This window comes from Leguminivora glycinivorella, chromosome 6 (genome assembly GCF_023078275.1).
Source record: "Leguminivora glycinivorella isolate SPB_JAAS2020 chromosome 6, LegGlyc_1.1, whole genome shotgun sequence".
In the NCBI taxonomy this organism is placed as follows: Eukaryota; Metazoa; Arthropoda; class Insecta; order Lepidoptera; family Tortricidae; genus Leguminivora; species Leguminivora glycinivorella.
The window spans coordinates 22700538-22715555 of record NC_062976.1 but is presented as its reverse complement, the minus strand read 5'-3'; the positions used below and the strand labels follow the sequence as shown (position 1 = coordinate 22715555).

At 37.2% G+C, this 15018-nt stretch overlaps 1 protein-coding gene across 1 annotated transcript in view; it reads right to left on the bottom strand.

Annotated features, from left to right (window-relative positions):
• The window catches only part of LOC125227272 (transcription factor Sox-21-B-like), an 83248-nt gene extending 71320 nt beyond the window's left edge, over positions 1-11928 (bottom strand). Inside the window, exon 1 of the mRNA XM_048131531.1 lies at positions 11685-11928. Within this exon, the coding sequence (XP_047987488.1) occupies positions 11685-11689 (5 nt within the window). The 5' untranslated portion in view covers positions 11690-11928. The remainder of the gene's footprint in view (positions 1-11684) is intronic.
• Positions 11929-15018: the final 3090 nt, after the last annotated feature.

Here is a 15018-nt window from a genome sequence, read left to right as displayed (position 1 = left end):
CCTTGCAAAACTGCCAATTATCCTCTTTGCTTCGTCTTCTAAATAGATTAGAAATAAACACAATGTAGTTTCACGATAGAACTTCACTTCAGGTAAGTTCGTTTAATCATTAATTTTGGGACATATCTCTTGTTGTTGTTGTCACAGTTTCGTTTTCTTTCAACCCCTTATTTGCCAGGAGTGGCACTGAAGCTTTGGTAGTTTCGTGTGCTCTGCCTACCCCTTTATGGGATACAGGCGTGATTGTATGATTGTATGTTGTATGTATCTCAGTTGTTCTAAAAAGGGACATAACATATACCGATACTCCCAGATTCCATGTCAGTTTCTCTATTACCTATAGGTTACCTATTATTTCGCGACTAGATTAGATTAACTATAACTATTTAAGTCAGATTATATTCTGATAAGAATATCATAGGACTGAACTATAGGTAGGTAACTAAATGGGCGAAAAATTGATTTCGACACATACCACAATACAGTAGTTAAAACAAATCCATTTGCTACTTACCAACAAACTCACAGCTCAGGTCCGCTCTTACAAGCAAATACGCTACTGACCTACGCTTGCCATGGAGACAATCAACAACACAAGTTTAACCATAATATAACGGTAGAAGGTACAATTATATGACTGTCTTCCAAGTTTTCTTGAATAACGCCGACAGAAGTTCTTTTCTGACATTTCTGGCTCGGCCAGTTAACCTAAACCCCCATTATGATACAAATTATGCAAAGTCAGAGGTCACATAAAATTGGTGTACCTGATATCATGGGTTGTCAAGCGTTAAGAAGGACATTGCTTTACCAATTAACGAAAGACTTGTCAGAAAAAACTGTTTGAAATGTCAAATGTGGGACTGGGAGCGGAATGTGCTTTTTATAATGCAAAAAAGTGCGTTCGAATTTTGGCAAATGTGCGTATACCAGCCAGCTGTCGCCCACACTTCGTTAGGTACAAACTATTAACGCTGCCCTGTATCTATATACTACAAGCCGCTCTCTTTGTTCGCGAAAATCCTCATTTATTCGAACAAAAACAGGATAAGCCAACAACTAGAGCACAGTACAGAAACAAACTGCAACTACCCAAAACGAACTTACAAATGTATAAAAATAGCCCTCACTACAAATGTATATTAATACCTAACCAATAAAATTCCAGACTCAATTAAACAAATACCTCAATATGCGATATTTAAGACTAAACTGCAAAATTTGTTATTAGATAAATGTTATTACTCAGTTAAAGATTTCTTTGATGATAACCTATGATTATTATTTTATTCTTTTACACTATATTTTTTAAATAATTATTAATATCTTAATTGTGAAATTTTAATTCTTTCTTTTTAATTAATCTTAATAATTTATTGATTCTGACTATGATTTATTTTTTAACTTTTATAAAATGAAATTTATTATTATTGACCAATTTATTGTACTAGATTTAGAAAAACCATTGTATATTTTTTATTTTTAACCTAGATTAGTTAAGATAAGCTTGTTGTATGCTCACAGGGCGTCATGAACTGACCTACCTACTGCATTACACCTGCATTTTAATGTATGTACATGACTTTACAATGAATAAATGAAATGAAATGAAAAAATGAAATGTGTCAGTATCAATTTGGAAGTAACAGATTATTGAGATTATTGAGAAGAATATGAACAGTTAAGGGAGACACTCTTGAGAAACCATCTGTTTGGAAGAGATTAGATATGAGACGAGATGTTAGGACACCTAAGACGTCCACTTTTTTCCAAACTGAGGGTGTGCCAAACTTGCCACAGCCCCTCAGGGCAGGATTGAAAAGACTGTCTTAGGGAACAGCGCTGGTGGCCTAGCGGTAAGAGCGTGCGACTTTCAATCCGGAGGTCGCGGGTTCGAAACCCGGCTCGTACCAATGAGTTTTTCGGAACTTATGTGCGAAATGTCATTTGATATTTGCCAATCGCTTTTCGGTGAAGGAAGACATCGTGAGGAAACCGGACTAATTCCAATAAGGCCTAGTTACCCTTTGGGTTGGAAGGTCAGATGGCTGTCGCTTTCGTAAAACTAGTTCCTACGCCAAATCTTGGGATTAGTTGTCACAGCAGACCCCAGGCTGCCATGAGCCGCGGCAAATGCCGGGATAACGCAAGGAGGATGATGACTGTCTCAGGGAACAGAATGAAATGAAAGAAATAAAAATCATCTGTCGATGAAGTTTCACGACCGTCTGCAGATCCGGCAGCGAAGTAAGAGTATGAGAAACCAATATACTGCCCAGTTTCATAAAAACTTAGGGAACGAGAGAATGATGTCCACAATTCAGTATGTGCCGGATCTTATTACAATCAGCCGACATACCTAAATATACCTACTATAGAAACTTTACTCCTAAAACAAACGGCACCGACAATTTTGAGTGAAATCGGCGCACTCCGCTAACGACCAACGCAAACTCACTGTTTGCGTCGGCAAGAACAGAAATCATTAGCGACAGCGTGCTTTGTCCATAACCCACAGACCACTTCTAGACGGAGCATTCAAGTCAACTCACTTGATTTCCCGTAGTAATTTAGTATGGGAATGCAATCGCTTGATCCTGTTGTGTCAACGTTCATAACCAACAGTCAGTCGTGTAATTTAGGCATATTTTTAGGGTTGAAACTGGGTTGTATGGTCTATGGTGTAGGTAGTGTGAAACTAAGATTTAGTATGAGCTATAATTTAGAAAATGTAATTGTTTTTTAACCGTCGCCTCAATCTCTCAAGAAGGACGGTTCTCAAGTCGTCTGTATGTTTTTTTTTTATGTTTGTTCCTCGATATCTCCGTCGTTACTAAACCGATTTTAAAAATTTTTTTGATTGAATGTATATGCATACAGATTGGTCCCATTTTTCTCAGAACCCAGTTCTGATGATGGGATCCTGGAGAAATCGAGGGAACTCCTCGAATCTGAAAGTCATACATATGGTGATTTTTGTGTTTTTAAAGGAACAGCATGCATTTAGGTACGGAACAGTGACATTTGGTGCAGTGGAACTGCTGATGATGGCCAGAACGGAAATCTTCAAATCTGAACGGCACGCTTATAGTGACTTTGCCATTTTTATAAGAACAGCATGCACTTACGTCCAGAACAGTGACATTTGGTGCAGTGGAACTTCTGATGATGGTCAGAACCGAACTCCTCAAATCTGAACGGCACGCTAATAGTGACTTTGCCATTTTTATAAGAACAGCATGCACTTACGTCTAGAACAGTGACATTTGGTACAGTGGAACTGCTGACGATGATCAGAACCGAACTTCTCAAATCTGAACGGCACACTTATAGTGACTTTGGTATTCTTATAAGAACAGCATGCACTTACGTCCAGAACAGTGATATTTGGTGCAGTGGAACTGCTGATGATGGTTAGAATCAAACTCCTCAAATCTGAACGGCACACTTATAGTGACTTTGGTATTCTTATAAGAATAGCATGCACTTACGTCCAGAACAGTGATATTTGGTGCAGTGGAACTGCTGATGATGGTCAGAACCGAACTCCTCAAATCTGAACGGCACACTCATAGTGACTTTGGTATTTTTGTAAGAAAAGCATGCATTTAAGTTCAGAACAGTGACATTTATTTAGTTATGTTTGTTAAGCATATTGAGTTTTCAAGTCAAAGTTTGTCAAGCTTCGATTTCTTATAATCGGATTCATGAGGAATTGAGGAAACTCCTCAAACCTTAACGTTATACGTATATTCATTTGTGTTGCCATCTAATAATTAAAGCATTAAAAGCAGTTTTAAAAAATACCTACACATTTCTACATAATCCAACATTCGCAAATAGCTTTCACCAGAACCCGAAAGGCGACGGTTTTTTTTTCTTAAAAATTATTGTTTTTGACAAACGATGCGGGATGTACAAGATTTTTGCATAAACATGTATGTTAACATTACAAAGCAGAAGCCATACAAAAGAAAAGTAGCGAAGTCTGGGTTTCAATGCCGTTTTTTATGCGATAGTAGGTAAACGAGCAGACAGGTCGTCTGATGGTAAACGATCACTGCCGCCTAGGGTTACAAATAGAAAAAAAACCGGCCAAGAGCGTGTCGAGCCACGCTCAGTGTAGGGTTCCGTAGTTTTCCGTATATTTCTCAAAAACTACTGAACCTATCAAGTTCAAAACAATTTTCCTAGAAAGTCTTTATAAAGTTCTACTTTTGTGATTTTTTTCATATTTTTTATACATATGGTTCAAAAGTTAGAGGGGGGGGGACGCACTTTTTTTTCCTTTAGGAGCGATTATTTCCGAAAATATTAATATTATCAAAAAACGATCTTAGTAAACCCTTATTCATTTTTAAATACCTATCCAATAATATATCACACGTTGGGGTTGGAATGAAAAAAAATATCAGCCTTCACTTTACATGTAGGGGGGGTACCCTAATAAAACATTTTTTTCCATTTTTTATTTTTGCACTTTGTTAGCGTGATTAATATACATATTGGTACCAAAAATCAGCTTTCTAGTGCTAATGGTTACTGAGATTATCCGCGGACGGACGGACGGACGGACGGACGGACGGACGGACGGACGGACGGACGGACGGACGGACAGACAGACATGGCGAAACTATAAGGGTTCCTAGTTGACTACGGAACCCTAAAAAATATTTTTTTTTCAGAATTATGAAAAAAAAACCGGCCAAGAGCGTGTCGGGCCACGCTCAGTGTAGGGTTCCGTAGTTTTCCGTATTTTTCTCAAAAACTACTGAACCTATCAAGTTCAAAACAATTTTCCTAGAAAGTATTTATAAAGTTCTGCTTTTGTGATTTTTTTCATATTTTTTAAACATATGGTTCAAAAGTTAGAGGGGGGGGGACGCACTTTTTTTTCCTTTAGGAGCGATTATTTCCGAAAATATTAATATTATCAAAAAACAATCTTAGCAAACCCTTATTCATTTTTTAATACCTATCCAACAATATATCACACGTTGGGGTTGGAATGAAAAAAATATCAGCCCCCACTTTACATGTAGGGGGTACCCTAATAAAATATTTTTTTCCATTTTTTATTTTTGCACTTTGTTGGCGTGATTGATATACATATTGGTACCAAATTTCAGCTTTCTAGTGCTAGCGGTTACTGAGATTATCCGCGGACGGACGGACGGACGGACGGACGGACGGACGGACGGACGGACGGACGGACAGACAGACATGGCGAAACTATAAGGGTTCCTAGTTGGCTACGGAACCCTAAAAAACATGAAAAATAACCGAACACCATCGTTTTTTTTTCTAAATATGTTTTTTTTTTTAGATGGACTAATAATTCGACAATAACGGTTTTTCGTGAGTTGTAACATGTTTCAATAACAATAACGTACATTTTATGGATTAAAATTCAGTATACAAACGTTTATCGGGGAATTCCCGATGCGGCGTGCAGCGTGGAAAGGCGGTGGTGTTGCCAACAGTAAATAGTGATAACAACCAACTACAGATTTCGTAAATGTTATTTTTATAAGACCAGAAATTAAAGTTATTTGATGAAATTCGTTTAATAGTTAACATTAAAGTCTAAAAAATCGTATGAAAGTATTATCTGCTTTGCAAATTTTGAGATTTCGTACTTTAGAAAAAAATACTCCAGAAAAAAAAACCTGTTTTTTTTCACGGTTTTTCTTTATGTTTTTTTTTTCAAGCCAGAAAAAAAAACCGTTTTTTTGCAACCCTACTGCCGCCCATGGACATCGAAACACCAGAAGAATCGGAGGTGCGTTGCCGGCATTTACGATGGGTGTACTTGTTATCTTGAAGGTTTGAATGTCGTATAGGTCCGGGAACACCGCACATTTAACATTAAATAACTTAATTCTCCATCTAGCAACAATCCTCCACAATATATTATAAACTCACGAACTCAACCGCCAAAACAGGCCCAGTCGAATAATCGTCTATACAAAAACAGAAGCCTAAAATAAGCGCCGAATTAAAGCATTGTTTTTAACTTTTTATCGCCGAACAACATAATTTGAGTGGTTTAGGGTTCCGTAGTCAACGTCGCAGTCGAAGGCATTTTTAGGGTCCCATACTTCAAAAACGAAAAACGGAACCCCTATAGGATCACTCGTGCGTTTGTCTGTCCGTCTGCCACAGCCAATTTTCTCCAAAACTACTGAACCGATTAACTTGAAATTTGGCACACATATATGTGACCCAAAGACGGACATTAATTTAAATTAAGAAAATGTAATTAAAGGGGCCACTTTTGGGGTCTAAAAGTGAAAATGAAAAATCAAATGAAAGAGTTTTTATAGGTATTTCAAAAATATTTTTTTAAATAATTTTTAGTGAAGTAATTTCAGAAAATAGGCAAAAAATAACCATTTCCCCCTCCCCCCATTAACTCCGAAAACACTAAGCGTAAATTTTTCAAAAAAATACACGAGATAGCCTTCAATCTAGATTACAGAAAAAACCTTTTAGAAATCTACAGTCAAGCGTAAGTCGGATTTAAAAGAAAAAAACTCAAATTACGAATTTCACTCACTGCCGCTGCAAGGAGTTACCAAATCTCTTGAAATTGTGTGAGTTTGAATTTTTTTTTTCAGTAGCCTACCTAGTGTCCCACTGCTGGGCAAAGGCCTCCCCCCTAGATTTCCAATCCTCCCGATTAAGTGCAGCATCCGTCCAGTTGTTAAGAAAGGAGTCCAGGTCATCCCGCCATCTCTTTCCGGGCCGACCCCTCGGGCGTTTTCGTTTTGGCACCCACTCCGTAGCTAGCTTAGCCCACCGCTGTGGATGCATACGCCGTACATGGCCTGCCCAGTCTCACTTCAACCTGGCGGTTTTGACCCCAACGTCGACAATGCCTGTCTTGGCGCGCAACGTAGTGTTTCGGACCCGGTCAATCCTTTTCACCCCAAGCATGTTGCGCTCCATGGCTCTTTGGCAAACCTTCAATTTTGTCTTTTGCGACTCGGTAAGTGACCATGTCTGAGCACCGTAAGTGAGGATTGGCAGTATACACATGTCGACGAGTCTCCGTTTGAGAGCTAGTGGAAGGGTTCCCTTCAATAGCTCCTTGAGGGACCAATAGCTCTTCCAAGCGTTTTGGACTCTCCTTTCGATCTCTTTGTCCTGCCTTTGGTCGAATGAGACTATTTGCCCCAAGTACGTATACTCGTCGACATAGTGTATGTTTTGCCCGTTTACTACAATCTCACTTTTGGTGCTGTTGGTCATTACCTGGGTTTTAGACCGGTTCATTTTAAGGCCAACTTGAAGGCTTGCCGAGCAAAGGTCTTGTAGCATTGTTTCAAGTTCTGCAGCTGAAGGGGCAAAGAGAACGATGTCATCCGCGAACCGAAGATTTGTTAATCTTCTTCCGCCCACGACTATTCCCTTGGATTCCCATGATACCGCTAGGTTTTGAAATATTTGTTCAAGGGTGCTAGTGAAAAGTTTAGGAGATAGCGGATCTCCCTGTTTGACCCCTCTTTCTATTTTAAACAACTGGCCGGATGACTTCAATTTTATATTAGCGGTAGGGGAGGCTGGGGTCAATTGGAACGTTTTCGACAAAATCGAGTATTCCACCTTAGTTTTTTACTGAATTGGTAACTTGAGTGGTCACAATTATAGTCAAGTTATCTAGCTACATGGTGAAATGTATTATTTGGCTTCATAAGCGACAAATAAATAGTAAGAAGATTTTTAGTAAACCTCGGAAAATGTTTCAAACGTCCCTATGCCTGGGTCAAATGAATCAAAGGTGAGGGGTAGTTGAAACATCAAGAACAATCAATGGATATATTATTATAATCTTTACTTTCAATTATTTTACATTACAATCATATGACCGAAACACAGTCTTCGACTTTAGCATTATCCAATGCCACCTATTCACTTCATCCTCCGAAGAAGGTGCCATTTAGGTCTGATTCGTTTTTTTACCTTTGCCCTTATTTGTTTTATTGATTTTTTTTATTTGTTTTCACCGTCGTTTGTTCATTTTTCTGTTTAATTTTCCTTACTGATTTCTTCTTTTTTCGGCGTATCCGTGTAGATGGTCAGCTTTATTTTTTCCTACCCCTTTTTGGCTGTACCCTCGGTGGAGCAGGGAATGGCCTGGTCGCTTCGGGCGTAAAAATATTTAAGCGGCTTGTGGATGGCTGATTTAGATCATAAAAAGTTCCAAACGCTAGGTTTACAGGAATTGGAGGTGTGGTAGGAATTGTCACGCAGTGGCATTGGTATTGTCTCCTTCAGTTCACTCTGTATCCAAACCTGCAACTTGGATGTCTGTCACATAAGTTGGTGCCTCAATAGATGTCTGAGTTTTATCTGGAGTTACGTAACTTGGTTAGTGTTGTTAGTTGGTGCCTCAGTAGATGGTGAAACAAAAAATCACGTACTAAAACTCAAAATAACGTACTAGGGTCAATTGAAACATGTTTCTAATGCCACCAAGAATTTTGTTTCTATTGCCCCATTAAGCTATTTGTAAACTTTAAATTGGATACAAAAATAACGGAACATTGTAGGCATACACAAACTACGCTAATTTCAAGTAAAATACTTACAAATTATTGTAGTTTAGTACAATCAGCATATTGCCAGTGGTTATTGATCAAGAAACAAAACAAAAACATGAAAAATACTTACTTTTACTGCCAAAAAAGTAATACGGTCACTTAAAAACGTTCGACGGGCTCGCAGCCGCGGCATGTACTGCTCGACAGGTTCGGACGGGTTTGGCGGTCCTTCCCCCCCTTGGACCGCCTCCGCTGTGCCTATCCGTCTCGGAGTTATTTGACTTGTTTCTAATGACCCGCGTTCCTATTGACCCCAGGCTCCCCTACTATTGTCATATATTGTCTGGATGAGTTGAATGTATGTGGGCTCTATATTTTGGTTATGAAGTGCAGAAAATATGGATGAATGCGTTAAACTATCAAACGCTTTTTCATAGTCTACGAATCCTATGTAAAGGTGTATGTTAAATTCGTTGTGTTTTTCTATTACTTGGTTTATTGTTTGGAGGTGATCGGTGGTTGAAAAACTGGGCCTGAATCCTGCTTGCTCTGGAGGTTGGTGTTTATCCAATTGGCCAGCAATACGACACTCTATAAGTTTGATGAAAATTTGTTTGAATATTATATATAAATTCATTTCTGATTCGTTTTTTTTAGAAATTGTTCAAAATATCGATTATTCGGAAAAATTACTTAAGTGCCTTCAAAAAAGGCTTAAGCCCTTCTTGTGGTGCACGGAACCATTGCAATGAGAGTACAACTCGCACTTGGCCGGTTTTTTTTATAAAGTAGAGGTTTACTCGATTTTTGGTAGACCAAACACATTAGAATAACACACGACATTAAAATGACCAATTAAAATAGGTTTGTGGGAAATATTATTTCAAAAGGTATTTTAAACTGATAAAATATGAATAAAACCGCACGCGACTCCGACTCGCACTTGACCGATTTAATAACTGGCATAAAACGAATTGCGCATTTAAGGTGAATAACTCACGTTATTAATTTTTTAAATTGTCCGTCGGCCGAACACAAAGAGTTACTATTGTAAATTTGTAAAAAAATAAAAAGGTTCTTTATAGCGGCGGTTGTAAATGTCGGCTGATTGTGCGTTCATTAGGCCATCTGGGCCTAATCAATACCTAATTGGTTGGGTATTTTGTGGGTCTAATGTTCCATTTTTGCCATATTTAAAAAAATATACTTTTTTCTTAATTATAATGTTAATTTAATTAACTTAATGTTAAAATGTTAATGTTATTTTACAATATAATAAACTTATTTTTAACAAGCAGAAACGTCTGCTAACGATTCTAAACATTTTTATATTAAAGGAAAAAATGGAAAAATTTACGCTTCCGGCGGGACTTGAACCCGCATCATTTGCAATCCGTGCAAGGCTCTTAACCATTTGAGCTACGGGAAGCCGCCGGAAGCGTAAATTTTTCCATTTTTTCCTTTAATATAAAAATATAATAAACATTTACTAGCCGATGTGATTCATCAAAAAAATAAAAAAGTTAAGAATGTTACGAATTTAAAAAAATAATACATATTTTCCTTAGATTATGTAGATATACCTAACGTTAGGTAAACCACCTAGGTGGTCTAACCTACTTACCTAGCAAAGCAAAAAGAAACCTACCTTTACAGGTATTATTACTTTACTAATAATCAATTTTAGGCAAGCCTGCAGTGGGAATCGGCTTGTATAATTTAATTTAATTTAATATGTAGGTATTACTCAGAATAAGCCAGTAAGTCATGCTAGCACAGCTTCTTTAAAATCTGTTAAAAGGGGTTCTCACTACCGCTGGCAACGAATTAGGGTTGTCAGGGGTAATGTGTTTAGAGACCTTGTTTTAACGTTATAGTAATGACATTTATTGAATGTTTAGTTACAAATTTAATGTAGTAGTTTTATTGGCGGTTTTTAACCCCCGACGCAAAAACGACGGGGTGTTATAAGTTTGACGTGTCTGTCTGTTTGTCTGTCTGTGTGTCTGTGGCATCGTAGCTCCCGAACGGATGTACCGATTTGGATTTAGTTTTTTTTTGTCTGAAAGCTGAGTAAGTCGGGAGTGTTCTTTATATTTTGCCGCCGCCGTGTCTGTCAATTTCATTCATAAAACGAGTGACCGATTGAATGCGAATGACACTCATTTTATAAGTGAGTATTTTAAAAGACAAGTAAGACCTTCGTAGGTATAGGTAGGTACCTTGAACAGTATATCCAGCCGGCCTATCAAGCTTCCAATTTTATCACTCATCTACTTATATGTATAAAGTATAATCCGTCACGCTTTGGCAAGTATGTCAGTGTGAGAGTGCCAGATGTCTTATCCACGTGGATAAGTGATAAAATTGGAAGCATAATACGCCGGCAGGCAGGCAAGCATGGTCGCGCGATAAATGATAAAAACTTCATTCCGTCGCTATCGAACTTACAAATAGTGCAATAGGGACCTGATGTTTTATCGTTTGCCTGCCTGGACCATACCTACTTGCCTGCCTGGCCTCAACAGTAAACAGTAATGAAGCTGCAGTTCATATCTATAGATGTTCCATCCATCTATAGATGTTCTACTTATACATAGTATGTTGTTCTTTGTTTACATAATTTCAATAAAAAAGGTAGTTTAAAGCTATGTTAATCTATTTATCCTCATCTGTGACATACCTATGTCTACGGGAATTGGTTATAAATAATCAGAAAACTATTTTACATTCACTTAAACAATAGGTACATCTATCAATGCGTAGGTGATTATGATTAAAATAATATTTACCAAACAATCTACCCTATTATTGAAAGAAACAGTGTTACCTATAGCAATACATTAAACTCTAATTATAATATGTTCATTGTTTAGTTTAGTTTAGTCTATTAATAGTTGCTCTGCTACAAACTATATTGTTTAGAAGTTAACCAACTTCCAAAACTATTCTAATAAGACTTCGGTAACGGTCAATGCTACCTATCTACTGGAACGCGGCGAAGAAGCAAAACAAATTCCTTTTGTTCATAGTTCAGTTACCTCTGCCTCTTTATACACTTGATCATTTCAATCTATACTTACCCAGGCATTTAAAAACATTCAAAAGGAGTTTTATAGTTGCATCTTGTTTATTTACCTCATAAAGTGCCCGCTGGCACGCTGATGTAAGTCCAGCTCCACGTTGTCGCCTTTACGCACCGGTAAAACACCCAGTCCGCCGCACTACACGAAAACCAAACACTGTTTAATTTAAAAAAAACAAAAACTTGAGCTAATGTCGCATAATCCGAATCGGTTACCGATCGATTAATTCGATTAGCGTTTTATCGATATTATCGCGTGCGAGTCGGACAACCGCCGCGCGCGACTCCCGGTACAATGGCGACAATCGACAATCGTGCGGCGCGACTGCGGTGACCGCGCTCGCAACAAATCCGGCGATAAACTCGCGCGGCTCCGCCAATCAGCGCGCGCCAATACGCCCACGAAAGCGCGCTGCGCGCTGCGATTGGCCAAGCAACTGCCATTGCCTTACGGATGTTGTTATGCAGAACGAGACCAACTGTTCAAAATTCGAAAGAAGAATTTAAACGTTTTCGAGCCGGGCGTAGTAACGTAAATTGGTTGCGCGCGTGGCCGCCGTGTTCTCTTTCAGTTGTTCTTGTCTTCTTTTTGTTGTTTAAGGTGGCTCGTTGTATGGAGAGGGATATTCGTGCGACGTTCTTGGGATTGTTTCTCCTGAATCGCTCAATGCCCGTTTCAGCCGCCATTGTATTGTCCTCATTGGTTCACGAATAGCTTTACGAATCGATTTAGAAGGCTTCTTCATCATTCTTCGAACATGTATCTTATGCCTTTAATTAAAATAAGCAAAGGTTATGTTTTGTAACTATGCCTAATATAACTAATTCTTAGGTATAACTTACCTATTCACCAAAAAAGCTATGTTCTGGTACTACAGGTGAAGAAATACACAATCAACATTACCAAACATCTACATAATTTCTTTCTACTCACTACCTACGTAGATATAATATAATATGCTATAGTGTACACAATAGGCATAAGTACCTACAGCACAACGCACACAAACGTATTCACAACCTGTGTGGCTTACATAAATAAAAATAGGTGGGTGGGTGTGTAAAGTGCTTATTGAGCACCTGATACGAAAATAAAGATCGAACTATTTTGACGAAGAATGTCAAACTTAAGATTTTGATGTGTAGATGTATAGATAGATGAGACTTTTTAACATAATTGTTCCAAACTCTTTGCAGAATTGAAATATGTAGTATAGATTTGCCTGTCAATTTGGCATATGTTTTTTGTTTAGTTATAAATTGTCATTGGTTGTGTTTGGTTTTGTAATCTCATAATATTTATTAATATACATTTAAAAGGTAAACCAGCAGTTATCATTCGTAATTAGTTCCATACAGTCCATCTCCGTCTTTTTCAATAATTATTTTACATTACTTATATTTACTTTAAATTTTTTATTATAGAAACATTTTAAATTAGTTCTGTGTACTCAAGTAGTGCATAATTATATAAAATTTAAATCTAGAAAAGTATTAGGTACCTATTTTCAGTAAGCTTCTTAAATACGTATGTAGAAAAGAGAAAGCTGAAAACGCTTACGTACTTTTTTAGCCTTTTGCTTACCTACACCTACCAAAAACCAATAAAGGATGTCCATTTAAAATTCTTAGTAGTTCAGTCTCTAGCTCTCTAGCCTCAACTAGCTTTTTGGGGGCAATACATTTTTATGTGAACAAAATTATAGAAAAATAAGCTTTTTGATTTCCATGGACTGACTATCCATCACATTTTCTGATAAGAATCTAATTCATAGTATATCCATACTTACTATATATATATATATTATAAACTAGGCAATCAAAAAATAAGAAAACTAAAAATCTAAGTCTAAAGAGTGCTGAGGCATAGTACCCAAGATGCTGGCAGCATTTCCTCGCTGAATCGCAATACTTATATGTTGAGCGAGGAAGCTGCCAGCTCTTTTGTTCCCCGTAGTATTATAAATGGGAAAGTGTGTGTGTTTGTTTGTCCGTCTTTCACGGCAAAAAGGAGCGACGAATTGTCGTGATTTTTTAAGTGGAGCTAGTTGAAGGGATGGAGAGTGACATAGGGTACTTTTTGTCTCTTTCTAACGCGAGCGAAGCCGCGGGCAAAAGCTAGTATGTTTTATAAAATGTGTGCTCTTTATTATAAAAGGTTATACCACCAGTTAGGGTCTACTTATCTCGTTTTTCAATGTGGAAGCTGTTACATAGATGAATTTTCATGATGCATTTTTCAGAAGGTACGTAACATAAAGGGTATTTCTACATAGATAGTTTAGAATAGAAATCATTTAAATATTCAGGCAACACATCAATAGGTACAAATAACACATATGGTAAAAAAAGTTGCACAAAGTAAAAAGTAGTAATAACGACGTGAGGTCTAAAATGGTCTCCACTCAGCATTGCAGCTGACTCAGCTAGCGTGGTCAACGGCGCTGGTTTTCTGTGGAGCCAGCGGAGTGCACGGGACAGCACACAGAACAACACTGACGATGTAAATAATTGAAATTATAAATATATACTTTGTCTTATTTGGTTAAGAAAATACTTATTGATTGAATACTTTTTGACTAATATTAGGTACCTACCTAATATTAGTCAAAAAGTATATTCTTATAAAAGTGGTACCTGAATAATGCTTGTTTAATTTACGTACAAATTATGTACTTATAATTGTCTTTTATACTTTGCTGGCATATACCCTACCAGGTAGGCTCTCATTCTAAAGCTCCTACCTACAAATATAAAATGTTGTCTCAAAAGTACTGAAGATTAAAAATTCTTATTCCTCGGAGTTACTGATAGAACTATAAATATAAAAACATAGAACCTTGGTAGTAGTAGGTACATCGATCGATACTACGCTTTTATTCCATTAAGACACAGTCATGTACCTACCTAATAAAAATAAAAGTTAATCTTCCAAGTGATCCGAAGATTCCACACATTAAATCACACAGACATTAAATCTTGTAAAATATATAATATCAGTTCAAAACGTTTCGCTATAGATCAGCAATTGATATTTGAAACGTTAGAGAATTTTGCATTTGAATAAAAAAAATATTCTCATAATCTTCATGTTATTCTTAAAAAATACAATAAAAATAAGCATATCGATTTCCAAGTACAAGACCGTTGGAATATATTAAAGGTCAAGAGGATCACAAGGGTCGCCTGAATATTTTTCTTGTATAAAGAATATCATAACGGATATTGATTAAAGAATAACAAGGAGTCATGACTTCTTTCACTTGACTACCGTTCGACATTGCAAATCGAAATCTTTAGAAAAATTAACATATGTCCATCATCCAGGATATCACCCGCAAAACATCAATGAGAATTGCAAATTCGAAATCGATACGAATTTACAAA